Raw genomic sequence first — 17,290 nt, 5'->3', positions numbered from 1 at the left:
CTGTCCTTTCAGATATGGCAAAGGTGTCAAAAAGGAAGTCTTCCTCAACCGGGTCGGCATGCATGTCCACATCATGATTGGCCGCCGCCCGTTCAAGTAGTGCATGAAATCCTGCTGAGTCCTCAGTCGGGGATGCACGTGCATTAAAGGTCTGCGGGTCTTGGCCCGCACCTTGGGTGTTCTGGTCACCAGTGTCGTCGTATGAATCTGGTTGTACATCAGGTTCATCGATGGGGAAATTGTACTGTTCATCCTCATCATCTTCCTCACCCACAGAGTGTTCTGGGGAGGGAGTAGGGCTCCGTCTAGGAGGAGGCTGAATCGGTTCCGTGAGGCCTAAGGCGTCAAGGGGCACCCTCTTCTTCTTCAACGGGATGACGTAGGGGTCCACCGGCTCCGAAGTGATCTTCCGTTTATAGAGGGTCAGCTTGCCGGTGGCAGCATCGATGAAATGCTCTGAATCGTCTTCCGATTCGAGTACACGACGTGGAAGAGGGTCAGGCAGCGAGGAACCCTGTTTCGGAGCCGATTTCGTCGAAAACGCTTTCGGCGCCTCCTTAGGTGGCAAGAGAAAAAGGAGTTTCCCAGAAGGCTTAGCCGGAGCGTCCTTTTGCGGCTGCGGTGATGGCATCGGAGCCGATGGAGCAAAGGCTTTCTCCCTGATTCTCTGCAGTGACTCCGCAATGGGGGACGGTACACTGCCAGTGGGTTTCGTCGCCGACAAGGATGCTTTGAGCGGTCCCTCGGATCCGACGTCTTCGCGGGCCTTGTGCGGTTTGGGCGCGGAAACCTTCTTCGGCCCCTCCGAATCTTGAGGCCGGGGCGCAGACTTCTTGGGCGTAGCCTCTTTGGAGCCGACCTTGGCGGGCTTGGACGGCGCCGGAGCCGCTGATCCGTGCCGACCATCTTTCTTGGGGGCCCCTTCCTCGGGAGTCGGCTTCGATTTCGGAGCATCGGAATCGACAGACTTCCTCGGCTTCTGCGGACCGGAGGTCGACGGAGCCGACGGGGTGACGGGCACCGACTTCTTCACAGGCACGGCAGCCATCTTAGGGACACTCGAGTCCTTTGGTTTCAGTTTCGATTTCGGGTCGGCCATTTTAGGTGTTGACGACCCCGACGGTTTCAGTTTCGGTTTCGAAACATCGTGCCCAGCAAGTGAGTCCGTAGCCGGGCCCGAAGGCGGGGCTGTGGCTTGCGGCAACGGGTCCAGGGTAAGGCCGACAGGCGATCCCGTGTCCCGGTCGTCCTCGAAACTTTCGGGGCAGAGCTCGTCCGCAGAGCTGTCCGCCGCGGCCCCATAAATCTCATCGTCGTCTCCTACCTCTTCGACGTATTCGAGGACCTGACCCGCGACTCCGTCGTCGTCTCCCGGATCCGCCTCGACCTCCGTCTGTGATGGGGAGATTTGTAGAAGGTGACCCTGGACCTCTTCTTCCGGGTCGCCGAAGATGTTCTCCGGATCTGGGGCCGCTTGCCTAGCTTCCAAGCGCACCGCGCGCCGAAGCTTGAGAGTTTTCTTGGAGCGGAACTGTGCACAGGCCTTGCACTTGCCGTCGTCGTGGTCCGGTGAAAGGCACTTGTTACACACAGGGTGTAGATCGATGTGTGGGTACTTAGACCCACAGAGCGGGCAGTACTTGAACGGGCTCCGCTCCATGTCCGTAAAGGCTTGCTGTCGTGTCGCGATGAGAAGGCCTCAAAGTTTAGAAAGCGAAGAAAACTCCGCTTATTCCGGCTTCAAGAGACGGAAGACTCGAGACCGAGCGCAGACAATACCGACGCAAGAAAATCGAGGCCTTTTGGCCGGTAAAAGATAGTTTTACTTGGTTCCGACAGTAAGACGTCGAGACCACATCCGAACCCAATGGCGGAAAAAAACAATCTGGGGATGGAGCCGATGCCCATGCGCACTGTAGTCCAGGGGAGGAGCCACCTATCTCAGGATACTTCGAAGACTCTTCCAGGACAACAATGTGCAATCATCCGAGCCCAACACTAGGCGGCGATCTAATGCTAAGATATGAATTTAGCAGCCCACATGCCTCGAACCTATGGATTTTTGTGCATTATAACAAAACCATCTTTTTGCTTTCGTTAATCCTTGGAAAACACAATCTGCAAATAACTCTCCTATAAAAGCAAATCCAATCCTGCTTGCTTTTTTTCTGACAGCTGTTCCTTAATGAACTGATGTCTTCAGAACAATCTGTTTCTGAAGGCACATTTTTTAGTTTGGACCCCCCCTTAAACTCATTACCTCCTATTTCAACCTTAGCAGCAATTTCTACCCAATAACTATGTTATGACTCAGACTGACCTTTAATAGTGGGACAAATATGCCTGAATATCTTTCCTTTTTTGATCAGTCATTCACACAGCAACGTTTTTGGCTTATAACTGTATGCACTAAGTGTCATGTTCGGTTTTAATAGGGGAAACTAGCAAATTACGAAAGTATTGTTTATCATGTTTTCTGTCTTCCCTAGAATTATGGGCTAAAGTCAGCGACTATAACGAAGTCAGATCTGCACTATCGTGCTCACTGATTAAGAGCGGTAAGTGAATCAACTTAGCAGATTCTGCACAGTGTCCAAAAGTCTAGCTCACAAGGGACACTGCCTCTGCCCATTCTCAATAAGCTGCCTCCTGTAAGAGAATCAGTAAAGTAAGACTAGGAAGGCCATTTGGAAGATACTGATTTTCAGAAGGAGATCATCCTTATCATTCATCATAATTCATTATTCTTTAACCACTGTGTAGATATATCTTAGCTGCCTGTACAGTAGAGACTATAGTTTAAGGGGGCCCATAATTGAGAGCAGATTGATAAAGAAGGCAAGCTTTCATCAAGGTTTATAGACTGAAAATATAAAAACTTTTTTTTTTAAGTTGCCTCGCTGGCCCCAGCTTTTCCAACAGCACTCCAGGTATGTACCCAGATAAAGTACTATCCAGAACAAATGCATTCACCCAGTAATGACAACAACGGATCCGGTAAAAAAACAAAAAACAAAACAGCAGTTTGTAACTAAACACTAGGACAGGTCAATCACAAAGATTATAAATAATTATGCACATTTTTCATTAGTTAATACTCTACAATGACATGTGGAAGAACACAGTTATATACGTACTTAAAGAACCAGAAGTGGTTCTTCTTCTTTTTGGAATTTCTTGAATGGTTTTTTCATTAGCTAATGAACCTCTGGTCTGAATGGTTCTTGTGACCGATTTCTGAACGTGTTCAGTCTTCTCAACTCCATGAAAATATTTCATATGATAGTGTAGTAGCTTTGCTTTACGGAAAAATTTTGAACAATCCTTAATCTTGCATTTGAACTTGCTGCGGTCTAAGTCACTGGTCAGCACTTTGCAAGCGAGAAGGTCACTGTGTTTCCTCAATGTTGTAACTAGAAAAACACAAACAACAAATGTTAAGCATATTTACAAGTGTAGCACCAGACCAGCAATAGTTTGAAATCTTCTTTAAAAGAGGTAACAAAGAAGGATAATGTAAGAAAATAGATTAGTCACGAAGGATGGGAAACAAATAAGTTTCGCAATTCTCTTTTTACTGGAAACCACATACCGCATTATAGCACATGACTCTTTCTGGGTGGTACAGCAGTTCAAGGTCTACTCAGAGGATGTGGTATGGGCTAGCAACGCCAATTCGCAGACACAAAACAATACTCAAATTATTGTCCAGTTAGTGCCTTTTCTTTTACACAGGAAAAATACTTTTATTATGCACACACTACCCAGTGATAAGTATTACATAACATATATATACATTCAGGAAGACGGATGTACCTTTGGTAACACTCTCATATCACATTTAACACCCAGGTTTGTCCTGACTCAAATAAGAGCAATACCACCACCCATACCAGATGCACATCACACTTTAAATATGGCAGGCCTAGTGGCTGTCAATGCCACAACATTGGGAGGAGGACAGGGATAAACGTGAGATATCTAGTGAGGGAGTACCTTGACGAAAAGGTGACTACAGGACCCCCTCCCCCGCCACTCCATGAGGTACAGTACTTGGGTAAGAATATTTATTGACAAAAAAAACTGCAACAATGCACAGTCACTGGCCTTTGCGTGGGCAATATCAGTTATAAGGTCTTTATTGGAAGGTGAACTAGTGCATACACGGGTCATTTTCAGTGCATGTAAATCAAATGATCTATTTAAGTGTGCAACTAAACGATATGGAAGTAGTATCACATACTAATTATTGGTACAAGTTAATTCTGGCCACTCACGAAGACCTGTCTGTCTTAATTGCATTTACATGTGTTTGTGTTCATTGTATAACATATATGTTTTATGTCTTGTAGATAAGGTTCCTACTGATACTGAAGGACCCGGTTTGGACCAGGTGCCAATCGGGTATTTTATGCACGATAATTGTACGCAGTGTGTAGGGAAGCACCATAGGGACATATTGGGTTCATTACGGTCATGAAGAATGCCCGGACCCCTTATGGGGCCATTACAGGGCTGAAACATGGCACCTGACTGAGTGGACAACTAGCACCATAACAGGGCTATTATGGTTCTATATTTCATGCTTTCAACTACCTCTCCACCACCAATGAATACAAATGTAATAAGTGACTGGCAGGCAGTAGGGATTTTTATTTTGAACCCCCCCTTTCCCCCCTGTCTTTTACACCTTAGTTTTCCACTAATATTAGAACAACAGCCCTAACATGGGCTCGTTCGCCATTAGAGGAGTCTCTGGCGAAAGTGGGATGGCCAATGGTGAAGCCTGACCCTGGGAGGTGTGCGAGGCCATCCTGTTAATTTTGTGCACACAATTGTGCTGGTCCAAAATATTGGAATGCTTGAGTAGCCAGAACAATTCCTCAGTGAAGGTGCATCTACACTGTAAGGTGAGAAAAATCCACAATGGGTGGGACTGATAACAGAAGGGCCCTTCGTTTTTCTAGTGGAAACAGTATTTTAAAGGGAGAGCACGAATGGTGGTCCCTTGCCCTCCAGGTAAACTTGCTCCCACTGCCTTTGACCCTTCAGTGGTTGGGTCACATGTGATACATGGTTTGTCATATTTCCCTATGCCCTTCCTATCCCTCCAAGCCCCAAATCCCACATGGGTGCATGCAATAGGAAAGAACAAATTCCTTTGATGGAACATTAGGAGGACATTGGGAAACTTCATATGCTTATGTGGAACCTGTTGGCACAAGGTTAGTTTTCTCTGACAAGAAGACTGCCACTGCCTATATGCCAGCCCCCTGTTTTAGCCCGTAAGTATTCAAAACTGATGGAGAAATTGCTCTGCTGAGATCAACAACCCCAAGGAACTGGCTGCGGTCCTGCTATATTTACAACCTCTGCAAGCGAAGTCTGCCTTCTTTCCTAAGCGATGAGACCAATCGAAGGGCATGTTCATTAGCATTGCATGCAAATCTAAAGAAAATCTGGTTGATTTCAACCAGGCGAAGCACAACACTGATACCAACAGCCCTGCCTATGCAGTTCGTGCCATTCAAGCCCGCACTGATGATGTACTCCACCGCGTACTGTCCATCATGGAGTGGCATGACCCCACTTATCAGAGAGTAGAATAACTACTACAAAATTCTTCAAATCCAGTCTGGTATCTGGGGGATATTCTAGGGGGCGGAATTTGTAATTAGAAGTAGCCATCAAAAAGGACTGAATTGGTGGCTGCACTATGGTTTAGGATAGCTGCCACTGCCTGTGGGCCAACCTTAAAGTATTTCAAACTTTTTCATTATCAATTTGATTAGAAGAAGCCACTTCAGGTAAAAAGGAAGTAACAGTTGAACTCCATCACTCGCTCCCTGCAGGAATAGACATTGCCTGCCAGACAGAACATCTGCATCACATGCAATCTGACAATGCAGGTAAAAACAAAATGATGGAGAAAGACTGTTTGTTGCTAGGAGCTTGGCACTGGGAATGACTTATTCCCTTTAAGTATTGAATGCGTAATTTTTCTAACTCAAATGCACCAGCACTACTGCTACACATGTTGTGAACACATGAGGAGCTTTAAAATCCTTCCAAAAGGAAGGACTTGGAATTGGTAATATGTTACACTTACCACCGCCGTAGGTACTTGTAATGGGCTGGATGTACTGGAAGGGGAAGTAGGCGTCCTTGGGGTAAACTGTAGCAGCGGATGGCGTACTGTAGACTTCTCATTTTGAAGCAGAGTAGTTGGATACAATGCATGTCTTTTCAGGATAATTATGGGGAGGGAAATACCCTATGTTCTGCTGGTGCATGCGAACTTTCTCTAAAGAGTCTTTTAGGAACAGCATTTTGACTTTGCCAAACTTGTTGAGTTTGAATGAACGTGGTGGGTGAGTAGGAGGGGGAAGAGTAAAAAAAAAAACTAAAAAAAAAACAGAAATGCAATTCATCGTGGGCAGTGGTGGACAACACTAATTTTCTGAAGTAATGCTGACCCTAACAGGTGTTACAAAACCAGGGGAATGTATAGGAAGTCACTGTTTTGAGGTCAAGTAGCCTTTTCCTTTGGCATTGCTGTTTTTGGCATATTTGGATTTGGCACGGCCGTAGTTTCAAACAGCTCCTACACTGTACATTGCTTGTTTGTGTTGCGGTTGACCTTTGGATGAAAGCACTGTCATGGCTAATGTGTCTGTTCTGAACCAGTTACACCAGCATTTGCTGTAGAACATGTTTGAACTAGGTAAAACGAAGGCTATTGCTGAAAACCCCTTTTGGCTTGTCTGTTTTATTTCATTATTATTTTGCAGCATTACATCTTCTTGAAGTTCAAATAGATGCTCACCAACAGTAAGGCAATGGGATGCTACTGTACCTCTGGGTAAAAGCCTGAAATTAGTCACCAAGTATATTGATTTAGGAGTATCCCCGCATTTATCTATCAACGCCCTCCTCAAATAACCATCAGCCAATCCCAGCGAGCTGAGCAACTTCCGACCCATCTGTCTACTCCCGTACCCTACCTAGGTAATTGAGAAGGGTATCAACAAATAACTCATCAGCTACCTTGACCTCCACAACCTACTGGACCACAACCAATCAGGATTTTGGAGCAACCACAGCACAGAACCAGCACTCATTGCAGTCACAGATGCCATCCGCACAGTACTGGATTATGGAGAAACCGCTGTATTGGGCAGCAGACAGGAAGATGCTGTAAGAGGTGTTCCATGTCCTCTAAATGATCTGTCATAACTGGCTAAAGGTGCATTGAATTAGCAACACACCATTTTATTGCTGCTCCAAGTGACGCTTGCCTTGATAGTCTATCTTCTTGGTCTCCTTACCAGGGGGTGTGTTATACCAGTGCCCTAAATGAACACTTTCTGGTTGTGTACACCACGTGGGACTCTGGGGGTCCCTTGTCCCCAAAGGAAAAAATGCTCCTATTAGGCAGGTTTGAATTGTTTTCCTCTCCCAGTGGTTTAACTGGCCTTGTTTCAAGAGGCTCCTTAAAAAAGACTATGGACACTAACGTGGTCTTGAGTATTTATTAGATCTGTTTTCGAAAGTTTCTCAATGCTAAAATCATCTTCTTCCTCCTATATTGGGCTGTTATGTTGCTGTGCGGCCCTCATCACTGTATGGGCAACATTATGACATGTGTCCGGGTATATGTAGATGACATGTTGGCATACATCCTCTTATGACATGCAATGGGCCTCACATTCTTTCTGCCCATGTCTGGAGTCTGTATCAACGGAAGGAATTGAAAACCTTGAGGGTTTTAGGGGTGGCCTTGGAGCAAATGGATGGGTGTTTTATCTCGGAACCCAGACTACTCATAAGTCGAGGATTGTTTTTGTTGTGAAGCAAAGTCAGGCACTACAATCTGTTTCGAATTATTAGGTAACTCTTTTCAGGGAAGTTTCCATACTAAGGCATGGCATACTTTTCAGTTAAGTTCCTTATTTAGATTTGAGACATTTATGAGGCCAGATCCATTGAGAGGATGAGGGCAGTGTCTTTTCAAGGAAATGAATGTTGTGACACGTCCTTGGTGCTGATGCCTGAAATCCAAGATGTGGTCTTTGTCTGCCTAGTTGGCAGGCTTCACTGTAGATGCTGGAGAATCTTGGCCTCCAGAGTCAGAGTTTGCTGGAGATAGAGTTATCCGACTCCACTCCTGCTGGACTCCGGGCTACTGGATGGGGGATCTTTCCATGTCTTCAGCAAATGCGCCTGTTGAGGACTTCATAAAATCTTGGTGCTGTATGACAGCAGAATGCACCTAACTCCAATCCCTTCAGTGCAAAAACATTTTTGCAACAAATCAGTTGCTCATTTAAAAGGGAACTTGATATTGGCAACGGGGAAAATAGTGAAAAGGATCCTCCCATAACCTCCTGTCACACTAGTCCTTCTAATGTGGTGTTGAGATGCTGTGCTCAATGCCACTTCATTCGGCAGGAACGCCACCCGCAGACACCACCAACTCATCAGACCCGCCAAAAGGACCGCCTTCAGATTCCGCCTAGACAACAGCAAAGAGCTCTTCAGCATCGTGAAGGAACTCTCCAACCCCAGCTCCAACACCAATGACATCCCTCATCACAGGACCTGTGCGACTCGCTGGCCACCTTCTTCCATCGCAAGATCGCAGACATCCACAACAGCCTTGACGCCGTCACCACACCGGCAACAGTCGTCACCCCCGCTACCACGACCACCACCGGCACCAACCGCCTGCTCGCCTGGACTAACATCATCGACGACACCATCAAGATCATGAACACCGTCCACTCCGGATCCCTGGAAGACCCCTGCCCACACCACATTTTCAACAAAGCCAGCAGCACCAACGCACCCCACCTCTGGGAAACCATCAACATCTCCTTCGAGACAGCCACCTTCCCGGAGAGCTGGAAGCTCGCAGAGATCAACACCTTACTAAAGAAACCCAAGGCGGACCCCAAGAACTCCAGACCAATCTCCCTGCTCCCGTTCCCGGCGAAGGTAATCAAAAAGGCAGTCAACAAACAACTGACCAGCTTCCTCGAAGAGAACAACATCCTGGACCCATCCCAGTCAGGGTTCCTCAGCAACCACAGCACCGAAACTGCCCTCATCGCCACCACGATGACATCAGTTTCATGCTCGACAACGGAGAAACTGCGGCACTCATCCTCCTGGACCGGTCAACCACTTTCGACACAGTCTGCCACCGCACACTAAGAGCACGCCTCCACGATGCCGGAATCCAAGAGAAGGCCCTGGACTGGACCACCTCCTTCCTCTCTGGGAGAACACAGAGCATCCGCCTCCCCCCTTCCGCTCCGCAGCCACTGAGATCATCTGCAGCATACCCCAAGGCTCATCTCTCAGCCCAACGTTGTTCAAAGTCTACATGGCACCACTCGCCCGACAGCACAACCTAAACATCATCTCCTATGCCCAAGATACCCAGCTGATCCTCTCGCTCGCCAAGGACCCCCACACGGCCAAAACCAACCTCCACGAAGGAATGACGGCCGTTGCCCACTGGATGAGTAACAGCCGACTGAAGCTGAACTCTGACAAGACGGAGGTCCTCGGCTCCACCCCCTCGGCCTGGGACGACTCCTGGTGGCCGACGGCAGTAGGAGCACCCCCTACACCCAACCACGCACGAAACCTAGGGGTCATCCTCGACTCCACTCTCTCCATGACAAAGCAGGTCGAAGCAGTCTCCTCCTCCTGCTTCAACACCCTCTGCATGCTTCGCAGGATCTTCAAGTGGATCCCACTGAAACTAGGACGGTCACCAAGGCCCTCGTCAGCAGCAGACTAGACTACGGCATCACACTCTACGCAGGAGCCCCGGGCAAACTCCTGAAACGACTCCAATGCATCCAGAACGCCTCCGCTCGCCTGATCCTGGACATCCCCCGCAGCAGCCACATCACACCCCACCTGAAAGACCTGCACTGGCTCCCCATCAACAGGAGGATAACCTTCAAGCTCCTCACCCATGCACAGAAGCCACTCCACGACACCGGACCAGCGTACCTTAGACAACTCAGCCTCTACAACCCCGCCCGCCAGCTCCGCTCCGGAGACCATGCCCTCGCCACCACCCCCCGCATCCGAAGAGTGACCGCCGGTGGCAGATCATTCTCCCACCTCGCCGCCAAGTCGTGGAACACCCTCCCCATCCGCCTACGGCAGACCGAAGACCTTCTAACCTTCAGGAGACTCCTCAATACCTGGCTCTTCGAACAGTAGCAGCATTCCCCCCCCCCCGGATCTCCCCCCCCCGCCTTGAGACCCTCACGGGTATGTAGTGCGCTTTACAAATGTTATGATTGATTGATTGAATCACACGTGGCACTCATAGTGATTATAAAACAAATACATGTTTATTTTCTTTTTGTGTCTAATTTATAAAGGGTTCATATCATTTTCATGAACATTATAAGTTCTTTTTTCGGGACCACAAAACAATACGATATATTACAAATAAAACAATTCACAAGTGTGACATTACATTTCATATTTACAACATTTACGACATATGAGCAAGCTCTACTCCCAACAAACAGAAAAGAAAAAGAAAACAGAAGAAAAGTCCAAGGGAGAGGTTGAAGAGATACACCTGTAAATCAAAAATATATATAGGATGAAACTCAAACCCAGGGAAAAAGGTAAATTTTAAATAGAAACAAAAATAGCTGAAGCTTGTTGGTGTTTGAAGATTGAATCAATGGTAACACGTGCACCTTTTTCTTTTCGTTTTTTAGCTCTTTTTCCAGGTCCTGAGGATAACCCCTTAAAGCACGAGTGGGGTTTGACATGCATAGACCTGTTTGTGACGAAACAAGTGTTCTTCAAATAATTATCAGGTTCATTTCTGATTGTGTCAATTAATGAATCTACGTTTCTACTGACCTGAATACAGTACTGTTTGGCAAACTTTCTCCCTGGGTTTGAGTTTCATCCTATATATATTTTTGATTTACTGGTGTATCTCTTCAACATCTTCCTTGCTTCTGTTTTCTTTTCTGTTTGTTGGAAGTAGAGCTTGCTCATATGTCTTAAATGTTTTAAATATGAACTGTAATGTAATGTCACACTTGTGAATGTTTTATTTGTATTATATTGTCGTATTGTTTTGTGGTCCCAATTTTTTTTTTTTCGAATGTTCATGATAATAATAATATGAACCCTTTATAAATTAGACCAAAAATACAAAACCGAAAATAAACAATTATTTGTTTTACAATCACTATAAGTGCCACGTGTGATTGTGCCGAATGAAGTGGGAATAGATATCAGTATCAGCATTTGTGTTGGTGAGTCCATTATAGATTGGTCCAGCCTTACTGATTATGGGCCAGAACCCTTCATTGATTTGACGTGCTCAATGCCACAGCAGTGATATTCAGCTCTCCAGTTAAGAAATGCTTTCCAGGGCACATCATTACTAGAGTAGTTTAAAAATTCTGCTCTATGGTAAAAAATAACAAAACAATCTGCAGTGATGTCTGTGTCTTGGTGGACTGCTGAGTGTGGAGCGGTATTGAGTCACCCTGCATTCACTTCTTCAAATGAACATTTGTAAAGTTTCAAGCCCAACACTAGATGGCAGGGTTGTGTGTGTGTGTGTAGAGCATATAATCTACAGCAGCACATGCTAAAAACCAAATACATAAGATACTATTAACCATGAACTCCAAACAGTCCAAGAAACCTAAGCACACAAGAGCGGTTCCAGGCCTCATTAGGGAAATCAATAAATGCTGCAATACAATATAAACCATGATGGAGACCCATTCAGTGTTTGTGAATAAACCATGCTTAAGTCAAGCTTTATGAATGTATTTTCTTTTTTACACGTTTTAAAACTATAAAAAAAGCTTAAAGGTTTTAAAAATGGAAGCAACAGTGTAAGAAACTGGCTCTGTATAAACTATACCAAAGTAAGATATAGTGTGCACAGAGTCCAGTGGATCCCCAGAGGTGCAGCAGAGGCTAACATAGATAATACCTTACTATCTTTAGTGGAAGTGTGGTTGAGCAGACAGGCTTATCAGAGGGTAGTTTTAAGCATTTGTTGTACACATTCAGGCAAGAAATGATGTCACACACTCAAAGACTGAATCCGGACTAATTGTTTGCATGAAAAGATGTTATTTTGTGGTTTTATTTCTAGAACCAAGATGAACTAAGTAGCAGGTAAATTATAATTTTCATACATTGTTACTTTTCAAAATACAGTGAGCACTCGTTTTGTAGGAACATTCAGATTTCTTTGGCTAGTAAGCTGTTCAAAAACACTTGAAATTATTTACAGATTACTTTGCGAGTTTGGCGTGAAACAAACTAACAGAGTTTAAGCAACAGAGGTTAATCACAAGGTTACTTTTGTTGTGTTAGGTTTACAGGTAAGTAAACGATTTTAGGAATGGAGGTGGTGGGGGGGGGGGGCAGAACCAAGGTTCACGTTGGACCTCAAGGGGCACCACCAGCTGCACAAGGGCAGCTGGGTGCAGAGTGCCAATATTAGTCAATATGGCATCTTGGTAGGGGGCTGCTCACGGGCAGGCCACCCTGTCTTGGGAGTCAAGCTCCTGGGATTAAGGTAAGGGTAAAGGAAGTCCCATGTCGGGACCAAGTCTACACCACCAGCGGTGGCCGGGTACAGGATGCTCAGGTGGTGTAGGGAGGCAAATGCTTTCTAATGGATGATATCAGTCGAGGAAAAGGACTGCAGGCTGGAGCCAGAAGACTGGACGAAGGGAATCGATGACTCGAGGATGAAATTGAAGAGATCCTGGACACCACCGTTGGTCAGGCACCTCAGGACTCTGGGGATGCGGTGCAGGGGTGTCTTAATGTCTGGTTCTTCTCATACGTTCCGGTCGTGGTCAGGGGACCATTTAGGATGAGGCTGAAGGTCGGTGAAAGTCGCCTATGCTGGATCACGGGTCAGGATCGCCAAGGGGACCTTGCTGGGGTGTTGGGCCACTTAAACTCAGGACATTTGCTTCAGGTGCAGAGTGGTGAGGACTCGCAGGTCCATGTGGATCTGGAGTCCTCAGTTGGGTTGGACAAATCCGGGGTCCACAAGGGATCAGAGTTCCTTGGGAAGGGATGGCAGAACCGCGGGGTTCTTGGAGGCTGCTGGCTGCAGGACGCACCCGTTTCAGCTTTCAGGGGTTCCAGAGCTGAAGACAGGACGGTAGGAGTGGGGCCAAAGCAGTAGTAGTCCTCTTCTACAGCATGTCTCTTTGGTCCTTCTTGTCACGTCAAATCTGATGATGCCCCTCAATACTAGATTTAGGGGTGTTGCAGGGGTGTGCAGGTTGGGAGCAATGGGACCCTTCCCTAGGGAGTCTACACCCCCTAGTATTCTACCCTCTAGTGGGAGGGGAGTATAGGCATCTTCCTGATTGGAGGGGGCCCCTCCATCTTCAAGATGGCTGGGACTGAGACGTGGTCTTTACTTTGCCTCACCCACCTGAGGGGTAGGGTTGGCAAAGATGGGTGCACCTCTCTTCCTGGCTAGGTTTTCACACTGATTCTTGTGGACAAAATGGGGGGTCAGAACCGGTGGGAGCCAGTTGCTGATATCAAAAGGTTGGGGATAGATAAAAAAGGCGGCAGTGCTTTGAAGCTCCTTTATCGAGGATCATGCCAATATTGGGGGAGGAGCCATGACGCCGCTTCCCAGGAGGTGCTTTGTTTCCAGACCAGGAGGGCTCTCTACCAAGGGGTCCAGAAATCTGTCTGGTGGTGGCAGATGGCTGGGAGCCAGTCAGGAACCACACCAAAGTTGGTCGTTTTTCAGGGGCCATCTCTAAGATGCCCTCTGAGTGCATTTCTCATTAAATCCCCACACTGGCATCAGGGTGGCTTTAATGTGATGGACTTTGATACCAAAATTCCCAGATGTCAGTAAAGCCATCTTGGAGCAGTGGAGTTCATGTTGACAAACTCCCAGCCCATGCACTTAAATTGGCCCCACTGCACTTACAATGTCTGAAGGGCACAGGCACTGTAGGGCCATATTGCTCAGGTGGCTATGCCCTCACCTGGGTATAGTGCACCCCACATTTAGGGCTGTAAGGCCTGATAGAGGGTTGACTTGCCCATGCCACAAGTTGTATTGGTGGGCATGGCACACGGATGTGTGCCATGGCAGCGCATCAGTTTGGTCTGTACCAAATCATACAGCTTGTAGTGGCAGGGTGGGGTGTTAACCTCTTCCATGTGTCCGACGTCCCCTAGCCGTCCGATGTCCCGGTGTGCGTCCGATGGCCAGGGGCCGTCCAATCTGCGCACGCGTCAAATTATGCCGCACTGCGGCGGAATTTGCACCGCGGCGAATCGGTTAAGGTGAGGGGTCTGTGAGGGTGGCACAATACATGCTGCAGCCCTCAGAGGCTATCTCTGGTCACAAGGCCCTCTGTAACAGGAGTACCTTTTACAAGTGACTTACATTTGGCCAGAGGTGTGCCAATTGTGGGTACAAAGGTACAGTTTTAGGAAGGAAAACAGGTGCTGGGGCCTGGTTAGCAGGATCCCAGCACACACAGTCAAGTTGGCATCAAGTATCAGAGTAGGGGGTAACCATGCAAAAAGGGGCACTTTCCTACAAACAGAAAATTTAAAATTTGTACTCGTAGGGCGGTTAAAGGATCACTCCCAGCTCACAAGACTTAAAAGTAATTTTACAATTGCAGATAGGATTTTTACTTTTCTCTGAAACCTCTCAGAATGCATTGTCCTACTTCATGTGCCAAGAATTAGACAAATTGAATTGGGTCTTCTGCCTTGGTTTTCTTCTCCAACTTGATAATCAAAAATCACAATGACTATGCATGGCATCAAACACCTATAACTTCCATTTTAGTATTAGGTTTCGGTTAGAGATCTTGTTTCCAATAAGCTGAGTGGGCTTTGGGTGCTCATTATTGAATGTGTTTGTCAGACTTCCCTAGTTCTGATTCAATGTCTTTACTCAATGTGCCTGTAAACGCCCAGCACCATTTCAGTGACACTGTTCTGGTTGGCTTGCCTCCTTCCACTGCTGATCATGCTTGTATTCAAGAAATTAGTAAACTTCATTTACAGCAATCACTCCATCGAAGAGTAAGTGTTTTTTTCTCTCCGCCTTGTGCTGCTTTCCCCTTTTTGCCCCACCATGCTCATGTTGCTTTCCCATCCCCGTTCATCTGTTGCTTCCCTAGCTTGCCCATATCAGTAATTTAAAAACGAATATGCTACTTACCAGTATGCATCTGTTCTTGGCATGTAGGGCTGCTGACATTGATATCTGTGCATAGATCGCCGCCTAGTGTTGGGTCTGGATGATTGCACATTGTTGTCCTGGAAGAGTCTTCCAAGTATCACGAGATAGGTGGCTCCTCCCCTGGACTACAGTGTGCATGGGCATCCTCTCCATCCTCAGATTGTTTTTCGCCATTGTGGCAGAGATGGAGTGCAATACAGTGAGTGATGTCCATGCTAAATAGTAATTCTGAATGCTACAGCTGCTACAGGCGCCGGGGAGGAGGGTGGGCGATATGAATGTCAGCAGCCCTACATGCCAAGAACAGATGCATACTGGTAAGTAGCATATTCGGTTCGAGGCATGTGGGCTGCTGAATTCATATCTGTGCATAGATTATATAGCAGTCCCTCCTGTTAGCGGCGGCTGCCCGTGCCAGCTGCAGCAGTCTGAAAAAGAGTTCTGAGAACAGCCTGTCCTACAGCTGCTTGCTGTTTAGAATGCACATCTACGCAGTAGTGTTTTGTACATGTATGTGTGGTGGACCATGTGGCTGCCTTACATATCTCTTCTAAAGGAATATTCCCCAGGAAAGCCATGGACGCTCCTAACTTACGTGTGGAGTGTGCCCTTGGAGGAATGGTTAGTGTGCGTTTAGCTTTAGCATAGCAAATCTGTATACACTTAACGATCCACCTGGCTATTCCTGCTTTAGAAATGGGGTTGCCTTTGTGTTGCGGAGAAAAGGCAACAAAAGGCTGTTTTGTGTTTCTGAAATCCTTCGTTCTGTCTATATAGTACAAGAGAGCCCTTTTGACATCTAACGTGTGAAGGGATCTTTCCGCGACATTTTGCGGATTAGGAAAGAAAACTGGCAGTTCTATGGATTGGTTCATGTGGAACTGCGAAATCACCTTAGGCATGAATGTAGGGTTGGTGCGTAGTACCACCCGATTTGCGTGGACTTGTATGAATGGCTCCTGAATGGTTAGTGCCTGGAGTTCACAAACTCTCCGCAGAGAGGTAATGGCTATAAGGAAAGCCACCTTCCAGGTCAGAAATTGAATCTCGCAAGAGTGTAAAGGTTCAAAGTGTGGTCCCATCAATCTGGTGAGGACCACATTGAGGTTCCAGACGGGTGAAGGTGGGTGTGTGGGAGGGATCACTCTTTTAAGACCTTCCAGAAATGCTTTAATGGCAGGCACCCTGAATAGGGAGAGGTGCTGCCTGTTTAGAAGGTAAGCTGCTAATGCAGACAAATGTATACGAATGGAACTGTACGCCAGATTACATTTGTATAAATGCAACAAATAACAGATGATGTTTGGAATTGATGCATCTAGCGGGTTAAAGTCATTGTTGTTACAATACACGACAAACCTTTTCAATTTAGACGCATAGCATGCTCTGGTTGTGGGCCGCCTTGCCTCCTTGATGATATCCATACATTCGGGGGGCAAGTTGAGGTAGCCAAATTCTAAGACCTCAGGAGCCAGATCGCCAGGTTGAGCTGTTGCGGATCTGGATGCTGAATGTCGCCATGGCTCTGCGTCAAAAGCCTGGGTGTGAGGTGCAGCCGTTGATGCGGTACCACGGACAGTTCTAGAAACGTGGTGTACCATGGTTGGCGTGCCCACATTGGAGCAACCAGGATGAGAGTCATGGAGTGTTGCCTCAGCTTGCGCGCCACCAGTGGTATTAGAGGTGCTGGGGGAAAAGCGTACGCAAATTTGCCTGACCAGTTCATCCATATCGCATTGCCCTGCGACTGTGGATGCGGAAATCTGCTGGCGAAGCTTTGGCATTTTGCGTTTTCCCTTGTGGCGAACAGGTCTATCTGTGGATGACCCCACTGCTGGAAATACGGGTGGAGTACTGATGGATGTATCTCCCACTCGTGCATTTGGTGGCTGTGTCTGCTGAGCAGATCCGCCATCTGGTTGTCCTTGCCTGGGAGGTGTTCCGCCATGAGGAAGATGTTCCTCTGAATGGCCCACTTCCACATGCTTTGAGCCAGATGAGACAGCTGTGGAGAGT

The 17,290-nt window shown here is 47.0% G+C and overlaps 1 protein-coding gene across 3 annotated transcripts in view; it reads right to left on the bottom strand.

Annotated features, from left to right (window-relative positions):
- Window positions 1-17,290, bottom strand: part of PHF20 (PHD finger protein 20) — a 1,067,420-nt gene that overhangs the window by 500,629 nt on the left and 549,501 nt on the right. For all 3 annotated transcript variants that reach the window (XM_078652233.1, XM_078652235.1, XM_078652234.1), the window contains exon 13: window positions 3,138-3,413. In XM_078652233.1, the coding sequence (XP_078508359.1) occupies window positions 3,138-3,413 (276 nt within the window). The remainder of the gene's footprint in view (window positions 1-3,137; window positions 3,414-17,290) is intronic.

Source organism: Lissotriton helveticus, chromosome 7 (assembly GCF_964261635.1).
Source record: "Lissotriton helveticus chromosome 7, aLisHel1.1, whole genome shotgun sequence".
Lineage (NCBI taxonomy): Eukaryota > Metazoa > Chordata > Amphibia > Caudata > Salamandridae > Lissotriton > Lissotriton helveticus.
Note: the sequence above shows the minus strand (reverse complement) of the source record. Positions and strands in the feature narration are given on the sequence as shown.